General features: G+C 43.0%; 1 protein-coding gene across 1 annotated transcript in view; it reads left to right on the forward strand.

Annotated features, from left to right (window-relative positions):
- cd81a (CD81 molecule a) overlaps positions 1-19576 on the forward strand; it is a 22842-nt gene extending 3266 nt beyond the window's left edge. The window contains exons 2-8 of the mRNA XM_079997669.1: positions 6982-7096; positions 14397-14494; positions 14795-14869; positions 15099-15218; positions 15921-16019; positions 16755-16838; positions 17653-19576. Coding sequence (XP_079853795.1) covers positions 6982-7096; positions 14397-14494; positions 14795-14869; positions 15099-15218; positions 15921-16019; positions 16755-16838; positions 17653-17715 — 654 coding nt within the window. The 3' untranslated portion in view covers positions 17716-19576. The remainder of the gene's footprint in view (positions 1-6981; positions 7097-14396; positions 14495-14794; positions 14870-15098; positions 15219-15920; positions 16020-16754; positions 16839-17652) is intronic.
- The last annotated feature ends 7125 nt before the right edge of the window (positions 19577-26701 follow it).

Here is a 26701-nt window from a genome sequence, read left to right on the forward strand (position 1 = left end):
GGGGCAAAATGGCTCTCTTGGTACACATCAACGTCAGACAAATAGTCATGACGACTATTTGACTACAGCAGGCTGTTTTTGGCAGATCCCTGGTTAACACATGTGTGCACATGCACATATACACAAATGTAAGGAACAAAACATAAGGAAGTGTAGACGGCAGGTTAGTTGGCCTTATCTGGCAGTTGATATACTGCAATTGGAAATAAGATGTTTCAGTCACAGAAGGCAGGATTATACGGTGTGTGCGTGTGTGTGTGTGTGTGTTTTTCTTATAATGGGGATGGTAGCTCAGGCGGTAGAGCTGGTGGTCTAGTGATCCAAAGGTTGCTGGTTCGATCCCAGGCTCCTCCTGCTAGCATGCTGTAGTGTCCTTGAGCAAGACACTTAACCCCTAATTGCTCCTGATGGCTGCGTCCGTCAGTGTTTGAACAATTGTAAGTCGCTTTGGATAAAAGCGTCTGCTAAATGTAAATGTAAATGTATAATGCCTGTCGCATCACATGATCGGAGAAGAGTCACTTGTAATTCCCTTTCCCACTTGCACTGAAAGCCATAAATCTACTGGCAATGTTCCGTATTGGTGTAATGTGGGAACAAGAGCCGGTTTCCATACTAGGTCGAGAGTGTCCCAACTCTCTACCTAGTATCATTTATGGGAAAATTCGTTTATGGCTGTGAATGGAAGCGGTAAGATTGCCCGGACAAGCACGTAAAGTAGGGATGGAGCTGAATCCAAATATCGGAAAAGCACAAATAGTGCGTTTTCAAAAATACTTATCTTGTACAAATATTTGAAAAGTTATTTGGTTTTGGGAAGAAAAAAAAACATTTGGAAAAATGGCAAGTCCGTTTTGAAACTTGGAGTCGGCTGCAAAGATGAGAAACTGAAATACGTCCAGTCGCTACTAAGACAGGTCTTTATATTCTTAAAATGTATTATTCTACTTCTTAAAAATGCCACTGACAAGGCATTTGTCAGTGCCATTGTCAGTGTCAGCCTAGGCGTGTCTTTTAGAGTTAGGGGTGCAGGGACATCGAGCAGAAGCCCTTCACTTGCTCGCCAGGTGTACCGGAGCGCTGAGAGGGAACAAGCAGAGAGGGAGAAGTAGAACGCGCGGAGAACGTTCTTTCTCCGGATTCTGCGAGTGTAGGACAGGTTGAAAATGATCACACTGATTTAATGACATTGGGTTAATGTTATTGTGTCCAAGGACAGAGGCACTGTCCTGGCTCTGGCCGCAGAGGGAACGGAATCCATCTGGGAAGGGCGGGGAGACAGAAACCAAAGCGCTGGTCTCTGAGAGCCAGGAAAAAAATGAAACTGATTCAGATTGTACGTCCGTTGCCGACAGATTGTCCAAACGTTCGCCTCTACACTGGACATAACGTACTAACCTTAACCCCCTACATACTGTATCCGTTACAGTCATCTAATGTGGGAACAGACTCCATACGCAACTTTTCCATAGTGATTCCATGTGGAAAATGGGCTGTAGTCTGTCACAGATGTTCAAATCTTCCGACCGAGTGTCATTTCTCAGCAGTAGTAGCATGTGTATACTTTCACTTATTTTCCAATACGAAAAAGAAAATTGGTATTTAAAAAACTATTGAATATAACCTTTTTTTAAACTGTACCCAACCGCATAGGGAAGCGTCTTTTTTCGACATGTCTGTGTCAAATCAAATAGGCTACCGTAACCTTACTTGCAGTAAGGGAAATAGAGTAAGAAGTTGAATAAAGTTGAAAAAAGATGAGATGAGAAGTATCATACTGGCTGTGATGTGTGCAAAACCAGGTTGAATGATGAGAAAAATCCCAGATTTCCACATCAGCAGGGATCTTTGCCTGTTAACAATGATTGCAGCCCGGACCCCGGCATCTGGAGATCCCATTGGATCTTGTTAGATCCCAACAACAGGTGGTGTACAACGCCCCCCCCCCCCACGCCCCCCCATTGCTCTAGCCAATCAGAGCGTATTAAAGTCATTACCACATCGCCCCAACTCCCCCACCTGTCTCGATTCCATCAGGTGTGTGTGTGTGTGTGTGTGTGTGTGTGTGTGTGTGTGTGTGTGTGTGTGTGTGTGTGTGTGTGTGTGTGTGTGTGTGTGTGTGTGTGTGTGTGTGTGTGTGTGTGTGTGTGTGTGTGTGTGTGTGCGAGCGATGACCCACGACTCTACCGGTTGTCCTTCCATCCCAGGGGCCGGGTCGCGGTGGCAGCAGGCTAAGCAAGGAGCTCCAGGCCCCCTTCTCCCCGGCAACGTTTTCCAGTTCCTCCTGGGGGACCCCGAGGCGTTCCCAGGCCAGCCGGGATATATAATCCCTCCAGCGTGTTCTGGGTCTATCCTTGGTCTGTTACCAGTTGGACGTGCCTGGAAAACCTCCAAAGGAAGGCGCCCAGGAGGCATCCTGATCAGATGCCTGAACCACCTCAACTGGCTCCTTTCAACACGAAGGAGCAGCGGCTCTGCTCCCTCCGGATGTCCGAGCTCCTCACCCTATCTCTAAGGCTGAGCCCAGCCACCCTACGGAGGAAACTCATTTTGGCCGCTTATATTCGCGATCTCGTTCTTTCGGTCACTACCCAGAGCTCATGACCATAGGTGAGGGTTGGGACATAGATGGACTGGTAAATTGAGAGCTTTGCCTTCCGGCTCAGCTCCCTCTTCAGCACAACAGTCCGGTACAACGCCCGCATCACTGCGGACGCCGCACCGGTCCGCCTGTCCATCTGACGCTCCATTTTCCCCTCACTCGTGAACAAGATCCCGAGATACTTGAACTCCTTCACTTGGGGCAGCAACTCGCTCCCAACCCGGAGGGAGCAATCCACCGTTTTCCGGCAGAGAACCATGGCCTCAGACTTGGAGGTGCTGACTCTCATCCCGACCAATTCAAACTCGGCTGCAAACCGCCCCAGTGCGTGCTGGAGGTCACGGTCTGATGAAGCCAACAAAACCACATCATCTGCAAAAAGCAGAGATGCAATTCTGGGGTGTCCAAACTGGACACTCTCCTCACCTCGGCTGCGCCTTGAGATCCTGTCCATGAATATCACAAACAGAATCGGGGACAAGGGGCAACCTTGGTGGAGTCCAACACCCATTGAGAACGTGCTTGACTTTGTGCCGAGAATCCGAACACAGCTCTCACGTCGGTTGTACAAGGCCCAAATGTCTCGTACCAATGGCCCCGGTACCCCATACTCCCTCAGTACCCCCCACAGGATTCTCCGAGCCTTCTCCAGGTCCACAAAACACATGTAGACTGGATGGGCAAACTCCCACGACCCCCCCAGCAACCCTGTAAGTGTAAAGAGCTGTTCCACTGTTCCACGTCCAGGACGGAATCCGCATTGCTCCACCTGAATCTGAGGTTCGACAATCGGCCGGAGCCTCCTTTCCAGCCCCTTGGAGTAAACTTTCCCAGGGAGGCTGAGTAGTGTGATACCCCTATAATTGGAGCACACCCTCCGGTCCCCCTTTTTAAAAATGGGAACCACCACCCTGGTTTGCCACGCCATAGGTATTGTACCCGACATCCATGCGACACTGAAGAGGCGTGTCAACCAGCGCCTTGCCCCTGAGGAGCTTTTTAACTGCCTCAGAGACCTCTGCCAGTCATATGGACGAGACTTCCTCTAAGTCTTCAGACTCTGCCTCTTCCTTTGAGGACGTCTTGGTCGGGTTCAGGAGTTCCTCAAAGTGCTCTTTCCACCGCCCGACAATATCCCCAGTCCGGGTCAGCAGTTCTCCTCCCCGGCTGAACACAGCCTGAGCCAAGCGCTGCTTTCCCTTTCTGAGTCGCCGAACAGTTTGCCAGAATTTCCTAGAGGCCAACCAAAAGTCCTTCTCCATAGCCTCCGGGAACTGCTCCCACACCCGGGTTTTGCTTCAGTGACCGCCGAAGCCGCAGCCCTTCTAGCCTGCTGGTACCTGTCTGCTGCCTCGGTAGACCCCTGGGCCAGCCAAGCCCCAAAAGCCTTCTTCTTCAGCTTGACAGCTTCCTTCACCGCTGGTGTCCACCAACGGGTTCTTGGGTTACCGCCACGACAGGCACCGACTGCCTTCCGACCACAGCTCCTAGCAGACGCCTCTGCAATGGAGGTTTTGAAAATGACCCACTCGGATTCCATGTCCCCAACCTCCCCCGGGATGCGCAAAAAATTCTTCCGGAAGTGGGAGTTGAAGATCTCAGGGGCATCCACTAGGCATTCCCAGTTCACCCTCACTACACGTTTGGGTTTACCAGGTCTGTTTGGCAGCCTCCCCCGCCATCTGATCCAACTCACCACCAGGTGGTGATCAATTGACAGCTCTGCTCCTCTCTTCACCCGAGTGTCCAAGACATACGGCCACAGATCTGAAGACACGACTACAAAGTCGATCATTGATCTTTGATCTAAGGTGGTCTGGTACCACGTACACTTATGAGCCACCCTATGCTCGAACATGGTGTTCGTTATGGCCAATCCATGACTAGCACAGAAGTCCAATAATAAAGCACCACTTTTCAGATCAGACAGGCCGTTCCTCCCAGTCACCCCCTTCCAGGTTTCTCCATCGTTGCCCATGTGAATGTTGAAGTCTCCAAGTAGAACTATAGAGTCCCTAGGCGGAGCCCCTTCCAAGACGCCACCCAGAGACTCCAAGAAGGCCGAATACTCTGAACTGGTGTTCGGTTCATAAGCACACACAACAGTCAGAGCTTAGCAACTTGTAGTCGCATAGAGGCGGCCCTCTCGTTCACTGGGGAGAACTCCAACACAGCGGCACTCAGCTGGGGGCTCGTGAGTATCCCCTCACCCTGGGCAACTCTGGAAAAGGAGAGAGTCCAGCCCCTCTCCAGGAGTTTGGTTCCAGAGCCAGTGCTGTGCGTAGAGGTGAGCCCGCTCCACCTCCCGCACCAGCTCCGGCTCCTTCCCCGCCAGAGAGGTGACATTCCACGTCCCTAGAACTAGTCTGCGATGCCGAGGATTAGCAGGCCCAGACCCCCGCCTTTCCCCGCTGCCCGGCTGGCATTGCACCCGACCCCAACGCCTATCCCTGCAGGTGGTGGGCCCACAGGGTGGCAGCTCCATGATATTATTTGGGCTATGCCTGGCTGAGCCCCATGGGTGAAGGCCCAGCCACCAGACGCTCGCCGGCGAGCTCCCCTCCCAGGTCTGGCTCCAGGAGGGGGCCCCGGTTTCCAAATTCTGGGCGAGGTACCATTTTGCCGTTGATGTTTTTTCATTGGGGTCCTTCAATCAGTCTTTGTCTGGTCCCTCCCCTGGGACCACTCTGTCTTGGGTCACAGGGACACACAAACCCCTCCACCGCGGTAAGGTGGCGATTCTTCGGAGTGTTAGTTTGTCCTTCCCTGGACCTCTTTTGGTTGGTACTAACCACTGCATACCAGGAACACCCCACAAGACCTGCCGTTTTGGAGATGCTCTGACCCAGTCGTCTAGCCATTAAAATTTGGCCCTTGTCAAATTTGCTCAGATCCTCACGCTTGCCCATTTTACCTGGTTCCAACACATCAACTTCAAGAACTGACTGTTTACTTGCTGCCTAACATATCCCACCACTTGACAGGTGCCATTGGAACGAGATGAACAATGTTATTCACTTTCACCTGTCAGTGGTTTTAATGTTGTGGCTGATCAGTGTATACGTGTGTATTTAAACATATATCACATCATTCATACATTATTGACGTGCCTATCTTCCCGAACTGTCAAGGATCTCAATCTTGATCTACCCTTTTATTTTAATTACTTTTATAAAAAATATTTTTTGTTGCCTTTGTGTGTTAAGCTTCAGTGCCACACTGACGGCCATGGCAACAAGTTGAGAGGGTATTTTCTTTAGTTAGTTTGTGGTGTGTGTGTGTGTGTGTGTGTGTGTGTGTGTGTGTGTGTGTGTGTGTGTGTGTGTGTGTGTGTGTGTGTGTGTGTGTGTGTGTGTGTGTGTGTGTGAAGAATGCCCGGGCCTCACCTCTTGGCAGTCACTGTGTTGATCTGGTTACTAGGTAGAGGCTTGCCTCGGCTCTGGAATGGACCCCAGACAGAGAGGGAGGGACGCAGGGTGGTGGTGGGGGTGGTGGTGGTGGTGGGGGGGGGGGGGTTGGGTGACTGGGCATCCGAGTCTATTTTGGTTCAACCACTGCAGTGATAGAGCAGTGTTTTACAGAACATTTACCTCACCCAGACCCATTTTCTTTTTTTAACATTTAAATGTGAAATACACTCTTGTTTACCAAGTGGGATGGGAGGGAAGTTTATATAAGTCCATAGATCTGTGATTCTATATTGCTGTTGGAGCTAAAAAAAACCAGAATGATCTTTTTATTATTGTTTTCATTGCTTTACAGGCTACAGACATACGAGCCAGCCCCGGGGGCAGTTGTTCATTGTTTTGTTTTTTTGTTACGAACATTGTGGGCGTGTCCAGTGCTGAGATTGCGATGGGCTGCATGCTATCTGTGTTAGCCCAATGGAAGGCGGCAGTGGGAAGCAACTAGCCTAGCTCCTGTGAAATTAGGGAAATACACCTTCCAGCATCTCCAAATCTTCCAAGCAATGTCTTTACGACTATAATACAACATATACATAGGCATATTCCCTCTATCTATTCCATTATATTTCTTTTTATTTTTATTGCATTTTATTCTATATATTTGTATTTTATTCTATAAGTATTCAACTTACTGTATTACGTTTTAGGAGCCAGTTAGTCGGCCTATAGAAAGAAATTTTTTATTTTAATTTTTTGTGTTAATTTTAATGCTATCATTTTATCTGTGTCACATCACACATCCTCATCCTATTTTACACCATCCATTTTTTTCCAGTATCTAGTTTTCCATTTTTAAACATAAAGTTTTTATAACTGTGAAAGCGGAATTCGCACGAGAAATGCTGAGTATATTGAGAGAAAAAAATTAACAAAACATGAGCATGACCATTCTGTCCCATCACTGTCTTGCAGCTTGCTGGAGGTGTGATCCTGGGCGTTGCCCTATGGCTGAGACATGACCCCCAAACCAGCAACCTACTGGAACTGAAGTTAGATGGAGCCCAGGCTCCCAGCACCTTCTACATCAGTATGTAACCGTTGATGTACTGTTCTGTTTTTTTCTCTCTTGGTGTCTTCTCTTCCTTCAAGAATTACACTCATGACTAATGGAAGGGTAGATACTCATTAATACTCCCCATATGTGAAGAAGAAGAAGAAACAGTCTTTATTCATCACGCAACACACCACACTATAACATGCTTGCACACACACACACATGCACATGCTTTTGATGGTGGCTGGTGAAAGTCCTTGTTAATAACAGCAGAATTTATGTTACATTCTCTCTGCACTTCAACATGTTTAAACCATAAAAGCAAAGTAAAACCACCTATAGATTGACTGTGGTAGTGGCTTTTTCTTCATGCCCCACTCTTCAGCGACTGACGCTGAACGCTTCACCTTGGCTGTAGAGAGTATGGGAAGTGGAATTCTCGGGGTGGTGGATCTCCAAATAGGGGCATATTAAGTATATGCCCTTATTTGGAGATCCACCATCCCTAGCTTTCTGAAAGACTCCATAACTTACAATACTTTAAAAGAAGAAATGTTAAGATCCCCCATTTTGAGAACACAACATTTTTTGTGGACTGTTGCATAAGACAAATACTTCAAAATCTATTGCATCAAAATACTTTGATGCAATAAATCATTGCATCAAAGTATTTTTTGTTACTTTCTCGACAGGCCTGAACTGTCACTCACCAAACGCAGCATTTCAACGCGTATAAACCCTTAAAGTATTCAGTAGAGCATAAGCCATTAACAGAAGTGAGAAACGCCATTTGTAGTACCAAAAAGGCATAACGCAAAATATTTGCAGTGCTTTTTTTATTTTTACCTCTTTGTACAATAAACATATTGTAAAATAGGTTGATATTGCTCATAGTCATAAAAGGCAAATAAAGGGAAAGAGAGATGCCAGATGTCACTTTCTAATTGCCTTCCTATATATTGATTTGTTGACCTGAAACTAATGTGCCTTGCAATTTTGGGGGAAATGACCAAACCCTAACCCAGATTCACAAGAGGTGTTTTCGCACCCCAGGAACTTTTTCATAGTTGTAAGAACTTTTGGACGAACCGTCCCTTTTTTGTGTGTCCGCACTGCAGGAAATAGTAGTTCTGCAGAAATTGTAGTTCTAAGAACGCCGTTTTGAGGGACTTTTTTAGCTCCTACTCTAGGGCAGAGATTAACCGGCACAAGAGGAACCTTCACTGACGGAATGCATGGTCGCTCACCCCCGTTCGCATCGCTCTGGCCGGGGACCAGCCCACGTACACTCAGAGGTAATAAAAACATAACGATAGAAATAAAAACCAATACATTTTTTTATTTTTATTGTAGATGTATTTATTTCATTTATTTTACTTTTCAACGCAAATTGAATGAAACAAAAAATACCCGTGCAGTGTCCTAATGCGAGCCCTTTCCTAGGAAAGTCTGAACAAACTTTTAAATGATTAACCTTATAGATCTAATATGAGTGAAGATTCAGGAACTGGATTGTTTATTTCTCGCCTCAAATTTGTTCAAAAACAGATTTTGGTGGACTGAAACAGTGAATGGATTCGAGTTTACACACTAAATACAACACGCAACTCGTGCTGAAATGTCACTTCAGCGTCATTTCATTGTTCCTACTGCAACCAGGAAAAAAAAGCCCTCGAAGGTATTTAGTTCTCAGGTCATATCAGTTCAGGTTGTATTGGCTATATGCTATAAATCAGGACAGTAATATACTTAATGCAACAATAGATCCGAATTAATTATTAACAGATGAAATTAGCAGAGCTCCATTGATTTGAGTTGAATTGATCAGGGTGAACGGGATATATAGAATTAATTCATCATCACAGTTACTGTGCTACAATTCCAGCCATATTTTACGTATTGGAAATGTGTCAACGTCGTGGGACAACTGCTATTGAGCGAGTCCTTCCACAGATTTCATACTCAGTTAATTCATAATTGATTGCCTCAACTACTAATTTCATAATGGTGTTTACCCAATCACAGTGTCACGTAGATTTCCAATTGTTTACCATTTTGTCCACAAAATCCGACTTCAAATCCTAATAAATCCATTCTGAATATATGTGCTATAACAACAGTAACTACAAAATGTAATGTTTGAAATTCAGTACCAGGTTTTCCGCCGAAGGTAACGTAATATTTCCACGCAGTTTCGAAGTTCCATTGAGTTAAAAAGGGAGGAGACCACTTGTATGTAGATTGAATACAAGTCACCCACATCGAAGCGAACTACTTTTGCAGGCATTGGAAAGCTTTAAGGGCAGCCTTGGTACATCGGAAATTAAGACAGTAAAGGGAGGGGTTGACAACAGTCATACGCCTGTTCCACCCTCGTATCTATGCGAAATAAGTTTTTTTTAACAGCATTCAAAAAACGTCCAAGGCCAAATGTATAAATTATAGGTCTAATCCAAACAGTGTTTACTCGCTCTATTGTTTTGCTGTTCTGTCCGTCCAAACTGGAAGCCTGGATTAGTCTATAAGTTGAGGTCATGAACACTGTTTTTTTGTTTTCGTTTTTTTCTTTTAAGCTCCAAATGGATGACCGGGAGTATGTTTTTTTTTTTTTTGTTTTTTTTTTTTCATTTTTGTCTTTAATTCTGCTTTAAAAAAAAAAAATAAGGGGAAAAAAAAAAGGAGAAGGAGAGGGGTGTTAACGATCTACCCAGATCGGACCTTTTACCCTTTCCCTATTCCTATATCCGGCTGGACGCCAGGTGGACACGACCTTCTTGGTCAGTTAAACAACCAGTGATTCATTAAACTTGACAAGCCGTGGCTTGGGGCATGATTTCATCTTTCAAAAAAAATAACTAAGGACCAATTACGCCGTTTTAATAATTGATACACTAACTTTGATACAAGCATTCATTCAAAGCCCCTCGGCATCGCGCTTGCGTGGGAGTGAGTGTGGCTCCTGTGCGGTAATGTATCCCCTGTGAGGTAATCCCTACGCCCCAATGCTTGAACACCGCAGGAAATCCTGCATCGCTCCCATGAGAATGCTTAGAGCTATTGTGAACAAAGTTGAGATGCGGAGGGGGGGCAACTTGACATGTATGCGTTCACAAGCTGATATGAAAGGCATTTGACAACCCCCCCCCCCCCCATACAATGCTGCGCTGCAAAAAAATTAAGAAAAATACCCATTTGAATCAAGCTTACTTGAAATTAGATACAATTTTTGCACATCGGAGCTTTTGGAGCAAATGAGCTCTATCAAACACAACAGAAACGAATAGAATCTTTGCCCCACTTTTCATCCACTCATAGCGCATCAGCCTGGCTGTAGAAAGCTATGGGAGGGATGAACTCCAAATAAGGGCATATACGTCATACGCCCTTATTTGGAGTCCCGCTTTCCCAAATATGACTTGAATCTATCTATCTATCTATCTATCTATCTATCTATCTATCTATCTATCTATCTATCTATCTATCTATCTATCTGCTTGTGAGCCCCACTGCTATGGGGAAGAAATTGTTCTTGCAGCATGGTACAGTATTATAAAGACAGAGTTGAGTTCAAGGCCTGCTGCTGTAATTCTTTTACTGACCGCTGGGGTTCTCCTTTTCACATCCATGAGTCACTCATGTGTGGGTAGGAGATTGCTCTCTCTTAGACACACACACACACACACACACACACACACACACATGCACAAACATACATAGATCACAAATAAACAGAAAAACAAGGCACAAGTCCAAATGAGCACATTTCTGTGAAAAGGGGCACACGGCTTGTCACATGTCTCAAGCAGGTCAAAGTCACATCAAGTTGGCGTCTCTGTCATCTCTCATCTTTTTCCAGTAGCATATCCGCTTCTTTCCGTCGAGATCGGCGAGCTGAGTCACAGCTCAGGAAAAAGTGAAGTGAGAGCATGTTTCTGAAGGTTACCCGGAACCCCCCCCCCCAAAAAAAACAAAAAAAACAGAAACACATACGACCAACTGGCCATCAGGCCTAGAAAAAAAAAAGAGGGGGGGCAGAGAAAAAAAATAGGATAATAAATCTTCTGATTGAATTTGGCTCATCTATAGTCTTAGAAAGTCTTACAGCGAGGGGAGAAAATTCCAGAAATACCCGGAATTAACAATCTAAGAGCTCAAAGCTAGTGAAGTATCCCCGCCCCCACACAGTTCTCTGCAATGGGTCTCAAATGGGGTAAAAAAATGTAATAGTAACTTATTATTATTATTTTACTCTCATCTCAAATAAGTTAACCTGATTGAATGAAGCTGTCTTGCAGCGCTTTGGAAAGAAAATAGGAATCAAGAATTCAAGGGGCGTTGTGTGTTTGGGGGGTTCTCTCGTGGCATTCTCTCATTCCCAGGGAGGGAGGGAGGGAGGAGAGAGGGAATGAGAGAGCGAAAAAGCATGGTCAGTTTAGGAAAGTCCATCCCTTGCTACTTTAAACGTACTCCCCCATCTCTGAAAGTTTTCCCCTCCCGTTGGCGGTGGTGTCTTTCCACTGCTCTCCCTCCCCCCTCTTTCTCCATCTGGTTGTGTTTAGCGCTCATGTCCTGCTTGTCTCGCACCGTTTTTTTTCCCCCTGTTTTTCTTCTTCTTTTTCTACTTTTTTTTCCCCCTCCCCTCTCACTTTTGTTTTAATTTGTGGCAAGACTTTTGTGCTCTTGCCTTTTGGGGGGAATGAATCGGCTTGAATCGCCATCGTATGTCTTTACCCTTGAAAGGTAGTGAAACCCTTAACATGGGAATGAAACAACTCTTTCTGGAATAGAAAAAAAATCCACCTTAAGAAGAAGAAGCAAAGAAATAAGTCACGTTTTCTACGTGACATTTTTTTTTGGTTTCGTCTATGCTACTGCAACCGGTCCCAAGTATCGTAGGCCAAGTGGCATCATTGGAAACGATTTATTATTGTGGAAGAGACAGACCACTCTCGGTTTCTAGTGGTTAAAAAAAACTAACTGGCCAATCATTACAGACATTCTTTTGATTCCAGTCAAAAAGGAAATCCACCAATCGTGCTTTCAGGTTCACACTCATCTTGAAGCGTCAGCATTTTCTTCTAATTAGAAGGTTTTTAAAATGTCTGTTCCCATCATTTTTAAGTGTTTATAACACTTAAGGTATGGAGTAAGACGTCTTTCTCAGGCCTCCTACTGAATCCCCAATGTTTTCTTATCAAAACAGCTATTTATATATGAAGACCAGTCTAAAATTTCACTGAGGCCACCATTAAGACACCAAAAGTGGAATTATGCAGTAAGCATGGATCTGAATGGCAGAAAAGCTCCAAAAATATAACACTTAAGCAACTGAGTAAACTGTCTATTTCGCAAACTGTGCATTTTATCACGTTATTCAGGATTCAATTGGCTTAATTCTGCATTTCCACAAAGCTCAGCTCTTTCAGCTACATCTGCGCTAACACGAGAGACCGGAAACAGAAGATGCATTGCTTCCTGTTCAGTCAACCTACTTTACTTTACTTTATTTTCAACGTCACACTTTCAATGCGCCGTGGCTGTGTTTGATGTTCTTTGCTTGGTGTTCCAAGTCTTTTCGAAATAGAATGTGATTTTTCTGTTATTTAAAACACATTGATAAAAATACACTAAGACACTTGTGACTATAATGCACTGTTCCCGTTTTCGAAAGGGAGATTTCAGATGTTTTTTAAAGGCTTTTTTTTTGTGATGAATTTGACCGCATTCAAGCACAGTGAGAGGCTGCAGCAGTGGTATGTTTCTCAATAGTGAAGTGTTCAGTGAGGTTGTGCTATGAGCAGTTATAAATGATGGGAACCAAGATTTCAATATGATTAACTTTTCCTTTCAACTAGAAGTTGGGACAGGAATTCCTGTTACTGTTGAAATCGATTTCTCTTTTTCAGTTATATTTAATGGTATTTTTGGATGAGAATTTTGGACAAGAGCAGGGAATCCGTCCCTAGCAACAGTGAGGGGCGGGGGGAGTGGATTCCTCTTTGCGGAGGAAGATGAGCGGGGAAGAGCTGAAAGGCGTGTGGTGACTGTATCGAGTGGCTGTAAAAACCGACCACCACCCATCACAACGGTTTGCCTTCCTGTGATGTCATTTCTCAAGGACTATGCCATTACACCACCCCACCTCTATCCTCCTGTAATGTCTGGTGGGTGGGAGTGCGGTCATGGGATGACTGTTGCACAAGCAATGGAGAATGTCGGGGGGGGGCTACTTGGCCAATCGCCAAAGTACCAAGGAGCATACGGGTGCAGAGAAAAGATGACATTATAGTTGAGCGCCAGACAGTTGAGAGGAAGGCAGTTGCCAGAAAAAGAGGGGAGAGATAAGGGTGTGGCAACAGAGGTGGAGTTGGCAGAATGTGTGTGTGTGCGGGGGGGGGGGGGGGGGCAAGAAGAGAGTGGTGGAGATGGAGAGTGGTGGTAGGGGAGTGGGGGGGGGGGGGTTAGTGGTCTGCAATTCAATTATGTCCCAAGATCGCATTAGGCTGGGGCAGGCCGAGTCTAACACAAAGTGAAAGAAACCCAAGAGGAAGAAGGGCCAGTCAGGACGGAGGCTGGTAAATGTAGGAGCTATGGGAATTGTCCCATAGGTTCGAAAGCCATACCTTGACGGCCAGAAAACGGCTGGACACATATCCGCTTCTTATCCGACCCACACATACTGACTGTGTTGCATTTTAAATCCGGCCTATAATAACATATTAATACTCAGTTATGATGCCTAGGGTGCCTGTGTGTTTTTATTTTGGATTTAGATGTATTTCCTTAGGTTTATTTCCATTAATAGTGGAAAACTACAGTGAAATCCATCTTCATCTAGACCTGGTCTTAAATGGCCTGTGTGTAGGGGAGGGGGAAAAAAACAAAAAAACAGGGAACTCCACCTTCACTGATTTGTCACAAATTGAAACCTGTTTCAATTGTACTAGGTAGGGTTTTTGAATGAAAACAAATTCTGCAGGCTTCAGTCCTTCAGTCCATACGTATATGAAGGGAATTAGGCCAGTGCCCTAAAAGTATTGCGTTTCAACACCCAGAACTGTGTAGAACGAGTCAAAACTGTCAAAACGGCCTGTGTTTCAGGGCATTTTCCCCTTCTCTTTACTTTTGGCCCAAAGCTTTTGTCTTCGTGTACATAGATCGGGAAACCTTGACTCACTTGTTGGCAAAAGAACAACGTTCTGCCACCCGGTGGTTATGAAAGGGTATTGCGCTCCTACATTTCTGATAATGAGTCTTGAGCAGTGTTGAAAAAGTTTAAGCTCTCTCTCTCTCTCTCTCTCTCTCTCTCTCTCTCTCTCTCTCTCTCTTCTAGGTGTCCACATTCTGATCGCAGTCGGGGCAGTGATGATGGTCGTTGGGTTCCTCGGTTGCTATGGTGCCATTCAGGAGTCCCAGTGCCTTCTGGGAACTGTAAGTTATGCAGTGGTCACATGAAACAAGTATATCTGTGTTGGCTTTGCAAGACAGAAAGTGACCTTAACTATTTGTGATCATAATAACATAGCAAGTTACGAATGAAATAATCAATGTAATAAGTCAGTGCTTACTTGTAGGAAAAATAAACTATTTTTTGTTTGGCTATGGAAATACTAAACTAGACTAATTTTGAATTTTCAAGTGTAGATTAATATATAATTTAAACTATATAATTGAAAAGTTGATCTGTATGTGTCTTTTTGGTTATTTAAACCGTTGTCGTCTGTCCCACAGTTCTTTGCCTGCTTGGTTATTCTGTTTGCCTCGGAAGTCGCTGCCGGCATCTGGGGCTTCATGCACAAAGATACAGTTAGTAGACACCAACACACACACACACACACACACACACACACACACACACACACACACACACACACACACACACACACCTTTAAACACAAAGTTTCAAACCTTATATATTTGCGTCATGGGTCTGTCTCTCCATCTTAATAATACCTTAGGAGTCCAGTAGGTCGAGACCTGAACAGATCATTACCCAACCAGGCCCACCTCCTGATGCTGTCTGTCCCCTGACTAGGTGTCCAAGGAGATGATCATTTTCTACGACTCTGTGTATGACAAGGCCATAAGTGACACCATCATCGACAATAGCAAGAGACAGGCAGCCTCCTCCGTGCTCAAGGCGTTTCATGAGACGGTAGGTTACAACACAACCTTCTTAATCGCCATTCTCTTTTGTGGACCAACGCACATGCAATGTTCTAGGGAACCATCTTCTATCTAAACCTATATTAGCCCAAGAGCACAAGAGCTTGCACACTGGGAAACCACCAATGGGGTACGGGCTACGGGGATTTTACAATCAGACGCACGGCGAGACCCTGTTGGGAGTCTATTGGGGGTCTCTTTGTGCATTATGTGTTGGGGATCTCCCCGGGTGGCGCTGGACTGTTTCCATTATTTCAAATCCCAATGTTGAAAAGTAGGTGCCCTTATGTACTTGGCCACATGGATTATTGCAATCAGATGCCACAAAACAAGGGCGAATTTCACTCAGCATCAAAACCTTATGGGCATGTTTCCGCTGTCATATCATTAGCACAATATCTTTTGTGAATGGGACACTAAGACGGGGCAGATAGTGGCCGCAAATTGATGCAATCCCTTCTTTGTGAATTGGCCACTGAGACTTTTAGCTTTTGCTGCTAAAAACTTCGCCACTGATTGTGGATTTTGTGTATGACAGCAGGCATGTGCCATAGGAAAAACATTTAATTCGCTTGAAATGGGGAAAATTTACATATTTTTTTGTCTTGTTAAGGAATCACGCCACCATTTTCAATATCCTAAATTCTTCTTAAATTCAAAATTCTCATGAAGTCTGACCTATTTGTTTCAGCTGGACTGCTGTGGCAAAGGGCGGTTGACTTCGATAATGACCACCCTGACGGATCAACTGGGGGCTACCAACCTTTGCCCCAAGGCTATATCTATGACTGTAAGTGAAGTAAAAATCCAGTAGTGATATTCACTATCCAGTCTGTGCATCCACCCCGATCCAAATAGTGTTTTTGCATTCAAACATCTTAATATAACATCTTCAACCTTTTTTAAGCCATATTAACCTATTTATTTACTCACTTATGATGCTCACGGTTCCTGTGTGGTTTTTATTTAAGATGTCGATTTATTTCTGTTCATTTAGTTCCGTTTTGTAGAAACGTATACAGTGAAATCCACAATTTTCTTGATATCCCAAATGGAATAAAGGTTTCATGAAAATAATTTTGACGTAAAAAAACCCCTCTTGCATTACCTCTAGGGGTCGCAGACTGAATACCACTGCATTTTATTATATACAGGTACTCCTCACTTAACAACCGAGTTCTGTTCCTAAGACCGGGTCGTTAAGTGAATTGGTCAATACAGACTAGTCAGAGAGCTGGTCGTAAGTCTGAAGGATCGTTTAACAGGTAGGTCGTTAAGTGAGGAGTACCTGTATATATTCATGAATTGTGATATAGAATTCCTTCCACAGTATTAAGGGTATTCTTACACACCAACGACTGACAGTATTTTAGCATGGCACCAGGGGCAAGATATCCGAGACTAGCAGATGTAGTCGGTGCATCCACAACTTTTGTATTTCCTTTTTTTTATTGGAGTGCTTACTAAGTACACAGTTTGTGATTCGAGCACAGTTGACATGCTTCGTTTTCGTCTCCTGGGGCAGAGCTGTCACACCAGGATCGAGGACCTTTTCTCCGATAAGATCTACCTGATCGGTATCGCCGCCCTGGTGGTAGCCGTGATCATGGTGAGTAGCTGGTGTTTTATTAGCGTTGTTATAGAAATCTAGCCTGCAACTGCAGTTTTTCGTGTGAATGTGACTTGTTTTCCTCTTTCCTCTGTATTAGGCAAATAGCGCTTTTAATTCTACGTTGGGAAACCCTATAAAACAGTGATTCTCAAAATGGGGTCTATGGGCACTTAGCCAGGGGGTCAAAAAACAACTTTAAATTTTTGTGTCCTTTGAAGGGTGCATCATTTAATTTTTCGAAATATAATATTTGTATGCAATATATACGTATAGAATTATCTCCTTTTCGATAAACAAATACCACCATGTGCACAGGCCTGTCGCTCCAGTACATTTCTCTTGATTTGTGTTTAATATTTTGTAGCTGCAATGTTACTTTTAAATGTATTGATGTTAATTGAATTGAATAAATTATTTTCATATTCTATATTAAAAAAATGTTTTGGGACATGAGGGGGTTCCTAACGGAACCTTAATTGAAAAAAGTTTGAGAACCCCTGTTCTATGGAGCATATTCTGTATATTTTCTATGTATTTGACTATTTCTGTTTTGTATTTTTCAGCTACTTTTAATTTGGGGAATTTTTATTTACTTTTTATTCCATTTTATATATATATATATATATTTATTATTATTATTATTTTTTAAGCTTTTGAAATGCATATCCCCTGGCGAAATAAAATCATTGCCATTCTGAATTAGAAATTTACCAGATGCCGGCAAGCTTTGACAGTGACGACTAGGTGGAGGAGTTTCCCCACAGCGGCTCTGTAGATCTTTAACCAAGTCGCCTCTCGTCCCTCTCCCCAGATCTTTGAGATGATCTTCAGTATGGTGCTCTGCTGCGGGATCCGCAACAGTCCCGTGTACTAAATCCCGGGAGTGCCTAACCAATGACGATGGAGGGAAAATCCTCTCTCCCTTCTCTCTCCTCCTTTCATCCTCATTTTCTGCCTTTTCTCATTTTCGATTTTATTACTGGTCCATTTCAACCGTACTCGCTTCCCTTGTGCTTACCCCCCCCCCCCCCCACACACACACACACACACACACACACACACACACACACACACACCCGCTGAAGTCTGTATTCTAAACTGTCTGCTTGATTTTTATTTAGAGAAGTTTTTTATTTTTTGTGTTTGTTCCATTTTGTCATAATTTTTTATGTATAAACTGTATATAAATATATATAATAGCAGTGCTTACGGACTGCCCTGAGCATGGATGTTGTATTAGATCCCATATGCTATAATTCTGCTACACTCAATTCTTGTATGCCTTGCTCTGGACTGACTCAACCACTATGAGCCTGATGGGGCAGATAGCCCCCCCGTGATGGAGCGCATGTTTAAGACCCCCCCCTCCCCGGAACTAATGCGAGCCAGCACCCAAACACACAAGCAAACACACACACAAATGCCTCCCTGCCTTACAAACCATCTCATCCATTCAAAGAACCACCTCGTATGTATTCATCGTCTGATCAGAAAGCTGCCCAAGATGTCCAAGATACGCAACCCAAGGTCGGGCTCACATAAGGCCACTGCCCACCTTGTGTCTAAAAAGTGTCATTTTGTGTGTCATTTTGGCCTTCATCATAACCCAAACGAAAGCAAGAACAGCGCAATTCAACAGATCCTATTTTTTGACCTTTTGACATTGTCTGACTGTTTACACAAAGAACAGGGCTTCCAACAGTTTGGTTTATATACAAATTAAGCTGAGAGCTTCACCATGTATAAACAATGGAAGAAACGAGGGAAGAAAAATAAATATTTTAATGTCTCGAGCAGGAGATACCAAATTCGCCACAAATACCATATTCTTTTCTCGACCTGTTCTATTTAACCTGCCGTGTTTGTTGCCATAACACTTGTGCTCCCCTTCCTGTATGCCAATGTTTCAATTAGACAGTCAAACTCTTCCACTGTGTGTACAACCAGGTGGGATCTGGGGGTATACAGTACGTATGTACATAAAGTCAATGGGCGTCCTGCTGCAGTGGCAATAAGTCGCCACTAAAGGGTGTGCGTGTCCCACATGACAGCATGGCGCGCCATCGCCCTTCTCTTGCACAGTCAGCAACCCAACACTCGCTTAAACTAGTGTCAAGTAGTTTAGACTTTCTGTGCTCTTTTAACATGCACACAAATATCCGCTATCTAACACACACACACACACACACGCAAACAAACAAACAGAGATCTGCAATATCTTGTATAACCCTACATATTACTGATTTTCTCTGCTGACAAAAGCCATGTCTTGCTAAAAACATTGTAGCTATACTGAGGAACAGAAATAAGTGTCCCATAACATGTACAGCCGATATACGACTCTACTAATGAAAGACAATGTTATCCCTTTTTATCGTGATATCTTTGTCTGGTACGTTGTCAGAGGTGTCTTGATGGAAAGGGCAGCCGATTTTGTGGCAGGGCCACCTGAGAGGGTTAAACCTGGAAAAAAAAAATGAACCCCCCCAAAAAAAGAACAAACAAAACAAAACAAAAACAAATCTTTGTTAAGTCATCAAAACAAAACTAGCAATTGTTTTTGAGAACATGCAGCAAAAATACAATACTGCAATTATTGACAATTAAATTCCCAGATTTACTGCACAGCGTTTTGACAGCAACTCAGTCACTCACTGCCACTCAATCTAAGCCCTTTCTTCTGTAGAATTTGGTTTGCCCAAATATCAAGGGGATTAAATGTATTTTACAAGTAATTCACTACTCCGCCTGTCCTTATTTTGCTCCCCGGTGTTTAATTAAGGTGGGGTTTTGTGTATGGCTTGGACAACTCAAATTGGAGACCATAGTATAACTATTACTAACACAAGTGTAAAGCCTCCTTCACACCTAGTAGGCCTCAAATTTCCTCTCACCCATAAGCTTACTTCACATCGAATGTTTCGCAGCACCCGACACGTGGATCCTCCCCCAGTGGGAGGACTGCATCTCAGTTTCTCATCCCAGAATGTGCTTATCATAGCATTTCGCATGGGGAATCCGACTATCCATGGGAATGAATAGACTTCCAGTTTGTTTTTGTCCCTTGTCGTGTCAAGTCCGAAGCCGGTGTGGACCTATATAGTTCAAATAATGAAAAGTCGCCTGCAATACTTTAACGATAATGGTATATTTAAGTCAATATTTAGCATGTAGATTGAATGGTCTTCGAACAGCATTGCACAACTCTACTTTCAACCCTGCTTAAAAGGAAAATCCAATATCAGAAAAGAAAAAAAACTACACAGGAGATGTCCACAAATTGTCTGCATTAAAATCAGTAAAGCTGGCATTTCTTCTTTCAGAGAGAAAGTCGCCAAAATAATGCTGTTTAAAAATCACAGTAGAATTAGGGACTTTTTCAGAAATAGTTTAAGACCGATTTTACACACATGATTCTAGATCTGTCAAGAGAAAAGGAGTGTCATTTTGTACCAAATGCCTAAAACCTAAAACCTTTTATAGGTTGTACAATAAGGATTAAAAAAAATTCAGGTCAGGTCATAAATTTAAATGGAATGAGTCGTTTATTTAGCAGAATTTAAATCAATTAATTGAAATAAAACATTTATTGTTGATTTCATTTAAAATAAAAGGGGAAAAGACAACTTTTCAACTTTCACTTTTCAAGCATTTCCAAATGGTATTACTGTTTGCGCCGCTGTCGCAAAGACACCTTTACGATTGCTCAAAGCACACAACTTTGGAAATAAGAGGGAAGAAAGAAGCATGTTCACTGAAGAGGTAAAATGAAATTGTCACAATTGTACTTCAATTTCATTTACTTTGGTTGCGCAATCATAGATATACAGTATATACATCAACCCCGTATTGACTGCTTCGGCCTGTTGTTGCTCTACAGTACGTCAACGTCGCCACCATATTGTAACGGGCAAGACTAGCCTGTCAACAAATATAAGTAAAGAGCTGCATTTTTTTCTGGATAAAAAATACATTTCTCAACAGATTCCGCGTCTTTTTTATATTCAAGGGTTTATGATCTATGTAGAGTAGATAGTTGCGCATTGGTTGACCCACTTCCTGTGACGCACTGCCATAAATTGATCATTTTCCTGGGGCTTCGTACCCGGTAGCAGTCCTGCATAGTGATATCGAGGCTTACTGTATAGGGAATCAATCTAAACGCCGATGGTGTAATTTTTCTATAGCAGGGGTGCCCAATAGCTTGATCGGGATCGAGCGGTCGATCAAGAGGATAGTGCGGGTAGATTGCCTGCCAATCAAATAATTATTTTTAGATGTTAGCCTATCATCTATCCTCAAGTTGGCATTTGCCACTTGATTGATGTACAGGGCGGGCAGTCTAATGTTTCTTAAAACTTTTTTCATCGGGTTACAATCACAACTACTTAGATCTCCTCTCATCTAACACACGGGTCACCACGTAGGAAACGCGTGAGCTACTGCAAAACTTTAGTGAGCTAATGACCTAGTTAGCCTTCCAATTAATATCTACTAAAGAAGGGATATAAAAAATGAGTAGGGGAGCCGAACCAAGTAAGAAACCAAAAGCTTACCACTTCCATGCGGAATGGGAGGAGGACTTTTTTTTCCACCATGTCATACTCAGTGTACGTTTGTCTGATCTGTCAATCTACAGTTGCTATTCCGATAAAGGGCAATATGGAAAGGCACTTTCGAACTGTTTATAAAAAATACAGGACAAATTTCCCTCCGAAGAGCGAGCTGAGAAAAGAGAAAGGTGACTGAACTGAAATCACAGTAATTCGGATAGCAATCATTTTTCACACAGCTGAATCCAAAAGCAAAGGCAGCCACTGAAGCATCGTTCCGGGTGAGTCACACCATCATTAAGCGTAAGAAGTCCTTCCAAGATTGAGAGATGGTGAAAGAGGCCTATTTTGAGGCAGCTGACTGATATTATCTTCAATCAAAGCTCTTCAGCTATCAAGAAGTACAGTTACATGGCGCTGTGAAGTAATGGGTGATGATTTGACACAGCAGCTTTGAAAGGACATTGTGGACAGAGTGTTTCTCATTGCAAGTAGACAAGTCTACGGACATAAGTGATGCAGCACAATTGTGCATTTTTATTCGGATGGTGTTTACAAATATGACTGCAAAAGAGGAGCTGTTAACAATAGTCCCCATGAAAGAACAGACGCAGGGAGAGGACCTTTATTCAGTCTTTCAAAAACTTTATCGACAAAACCCAGCTCCCAGTGTGTAAATTGATGTCAATCTCCACGGACGGTGGAGATTGACGCTACTCTGACCTCTTCCTACACACTGACGTGAGATGGCTTAGTAGGGGGAAATTTCGAGAGCTCTGTCCAGAGATAAAGGAGTTTCTCCTTGTCAGTAAAATTGTAGAATACAAGCAACTTAATGATGATCAGTTAGACTTGGCATTTTTAACTGATCTGACCAACATGTTGAATGAGCTTAATTCACAGCTGCAAGATGATCAGTTCAGTTAATGCCTTCAAACGAAAAATGCCACTTCTGTCCTCAAAGCTGCAGCACCATGATTTGGGGAACTTTCAAAACCTTGCCTCAGAGCTGGAGACCCAAGGGAATGCGTGTGCGCAACTTGACAGCGGGCACTACGCAGAGCAGATTGAAAACTGTCTGTCAGACTTTGACAGATGGTTTCAAGACTTTGCTCTACTCAAGCCAATCGCTACATTTATGTGCTACTGTAGTTTCTTGATGAATTTGATGTGTTGATGAAGAAGGAGTGGCCGCTGACTTGAGAAAAATAATAGGGTTTATTACAAAAGAACAGCATCAGACCAGACTTGCCTAGGACGTCCAGGAGAGAACCAAGCCAAATGGATTCTCTGTCGAATGAAACTCGGGCGAGTCTTTTATGCTTGCCCAAAGAAAACGTTGACCATTTGGTTCCCCTACATAGGTCACAGGTCACATTTCACCTCCCTTATCACCGGGACCCCTGGTGATGTGCTGTCTCTCTCGGGACCCCTGGCACCGTCTCTTAGTAATTATCTTATACGATGGAGCTGTCTTGGGACACCACACATTCCACGACACCTCATATTTTCCCCCTTCGAGACTACACAAAGTCTCGACAGAGATAAGAGTCATTGAACTTACGACATTAATTGGCTTAATAGAAATCACATACTAACACACAAACTGATTATAATATACCCTTCTGAACATGCTTAGTAGTAGCAATACAATTAATTTGTGGAGTGTGAGAGCGAAAAACCCATCTGGCAGCTTCCTTTCTTAGTTCTTTCAACAAACAAGACAGGAAAATTCTCTCACGGTTCCTCTGCCCAGGGCAACCACCTATTGCACTCCAAATCAATTAACCACAAAGAAGAAGGGTTTAGAAAACTTTACAGGATGTTACATAGTAATGCATACATTCAGAACCTCAGAAATTAATCTAAAATTTTGTCCAAAGTCAGGCTGGTCGACCCATCGGACCTTCCAGTGAACTTGTCCCTGCCTATCATCAATGTCCCTCAAAACCCCGCAAAACAAGAAAACACCTGAGGTCCCAATATATTCATTTCACCCTGTTACAGAAAACTTCAAAGAAAACAATACAAAATCAAAGTAATATGTCTTGCTAAAAATATCTACTGTAGAGTACAGACTTTTCATCAATAATACAGATTACATTGTAATAAACAAACTCCAATATTATAAAAACTTGCAAAATACATATGTATGTATTGAACTGTGGCTTTTTAACACCATCCACTTTTAATGATATTTCACTCGACACTTGATCATTATTTCCTCATTCAGGGTCTGTCGTCCATTTTCATCCTCCATTTTTGAATGTCCATGTTTGAGTGTTCAAGTCCATTAGGCTGTTAGGATCTCTGGACACCCTCAGACTGGTCCTGAAAGAATAATTCACCAGCCAGTATCTTGCACACACATCCAATACAGTATAATAATTTCGCTTTTGCATTATACTTTAACATTATTCCAATATATGATTAACATTTTCCTTTTCCCCCCTTTGTCCATGCGATTTCTCAGTTAAAAATAGACTTGAGTATATGACGGAATCAAATATTCAGAATGGATATTTCTCGACTAGTGTTAGCTCCTAACTACACACCATTAATGCCAACGGGAGCGCCTCTACCCAATTCAGTCCTGTATGCTGACAGATTTTAACAATGCGTTTTTTCAGCACACCATTCATTTTTTCACAAACACCTTGGCTTTGCGGATGATAAACAGCTCCTAGACCTTGTTTGATTCCCAATTTTTGCAGAAACAATTTTACTGTTTTATCCACAAACTCTTTCCCATTATCTGAAGATATGCGATCTGGAAGTCCCCGCCTGCTTATTACTTCACGACACAAGAACTTGGCAACTGACTGAGCATCTTTACACTTGGTTGGACATGCCTCAGTCCCCCGTGAAAATCTATCCACGACCACTAACATGTATCATTTACCTCCTACTGGTCTTATCATGTCAACAAAATCCACAACCAACTCAAGCATGGGACCTGTCGGAGTTGGAATGTGACCGGGTGGACTCATCACACCCCTCCGAACATTGTTTTTAAGACCGATTGTACATCTGCCTATGACATAATCAATTTGCTCAAGCAAGTTCGGTGCCCAAAAACTCTACTCTTTTGTGATTTTTCTCCTTATCTCCCCCCTTGCAACATGGGCTAACCCATGTGCTTCCTGAATCATCAGACCTAGTAGGGCTGCTGCCATCAGTCCTTCATGATTTCTCCACAGACTAGACTCTTGTGTGGCCCCTCGGTCCAACCATGATTGGTTTTCTATGGCTGACAACGCTTCTTGCATCGAGATCACATCTCTGAGCGTGATTTTATCTTCCAAGTCCACTTCATGGGTGACAAGAAGAACTTTGCCGGCTTTGTTTGCTCCTGTAACTGCTTTTGCAGCCTCATCCACTGCTTTGTTACCTTGAGTAACCCTTGACGTACGCAGCTTCTTCCATCATTTCTCCTATATGCTTCTGCTCAAATCCATCCGCCAACATTAAAGTCATATGTGGCACACTTTTCTCAATGTCACGCTCTTTATCAAGATAATTATCAGTGTTTATCTTCATAGCTGCTCCTTTACTTCCTCATTCCACCACCAAGAATCCTCTTCTTTCGGCTGCTCCCCTTAGGGGGCGCCGCAGTGCATTATCTACCTACAATTCCTTCTGTTCTGCTCGTCTATAAACCTTCTCTTTGGCCTTCTTCTTCTCATTCTTCTTATCCACCAACTGTATTGGTTGAGTTTTCTGAGAGTCTCATGGTCCTGTTCCTTCTGTTCATGCTCCTTTTTCCTCCGCTTTAGCCAACATCCGTCTGACTGCTGGGTCGTATCCTCCAATAGCTTCGTCCGAGTCACTCACACTCTCTTCTTCTATTTCCAGGCTTCTGACTTGTTGTCTGCTTCCCAAATGGTTCCTTCTCTTAGTACTGTTGGAGCTCTGATACATCTTTATGGTTGTTGTAGCCTTGCCCATCTCTATTATTTGCTCATCCTCATCTTTAAAGAGATAGTTGCCCTCCGTTGTCATCACTTGGAGCTGGGGATGAACATCAGTGAACTTCACCTCCTTCTCATAAGGCGGGGGCTTCTTTACAGATGCTGTATGTGAGAAGGGTGCGGTAATCTTCTCAATCAATTTTTCTGCTTCCTTTTCATTTTTCTTTATTTCTTGTCTACATTGTTCTCTTTTTTCTTTTGCAGCTTCGAACCATGTCTGTCCCTCCTTGACGAACAGCTGCAGAATGCCAAGTTCTGTTTGTCTTTTCTCCGTGCGTCTCTTTCTCTTTTTCCTTTCTTTTGATTTACTTTATATTTGGACACAAGCACCTGCATTGTTTTAATCACATCCGGGTTAAGAGTTCCTTCAGCTGGCCACGGTTGTTCAATGTCAGGCCACCGCTTGCTCCATTTTCCTGATTTTTTGCAATATCTTTAATAAGGGGATTATTCTTTCGCACTACATCAATAGGAGTGATTACTTTTGTAATTTTTGTATCCATTTCTTTTATTGAAAATCAAATTGATTTATTTGAAAATTATTTATTAAGCAACGTGTAATCACACTCAACCAAAAACAACTGAATTTACCAACCCCAAAGGAGACCAATAGCTTCCCACTTGAATGAAAGCAACTTCACTTGTTCATGATCTGATACATCTGATCATACTCATTAATCATAAATTATCAGCATGTTCATCAATGTTCACTCTCAAAACAGCCTCAATCAAGGTAAACCATACTCAGATAATGAAACCAATATTCACAGCACTCAATCGTATTTAAATCAAATCATTTTTTCTGCATGTGATCAAGCAAATCAATAATACTGCATTAATTAGGCGAAAGCCTTGATTAGTCAGTCCATTGCCAAGTCTCTTACTAACTAATTGCAAACGCAATATAAGAAAAAGAACTACTGTAATCCTATATGTTAGAACAAGCAATCGTGTAGGTTATAACTAGATGTACACACATATAGGTAAATGCAGGTGTCTATTGAAAAGAGTTTGTGGATAAACCGCACTGGCCTTATTCCAACTGGATTCAGAATTCTTATGCGCTGTCATCCGCAAGCTTCCAGTGTCTGTGAAGAACTGCAAGATGTCTTGTCATCTGCCCCTTGGATGATCCAATTCAGACTCATTCCATCTTCTCTGTCTTTCCCCCAGCTCTCACTCAGCAAAGTAAAAGAAAGGAAGAAAGAAAAAACAAAAAGAACAACACAAAAGTTCAGTGTCTTAAGACCACTCTAAATTCTAATACATACTATAATATAATTCAATGAGACATACATTATCAGCTTTTTGATTTCTCGCACATTTGAAATAAAGC

The sequence above is a fragment of the Zeus faber genome (assembly GCF_960531495.2).
Source record: "Zeus faber genome assembly, chromosome: 3".
NCBI lineage: Eukaryota > Metazoa > Chordata > Actinopteri > Zeiformes > Zeidae > Zeus > Zeus faber.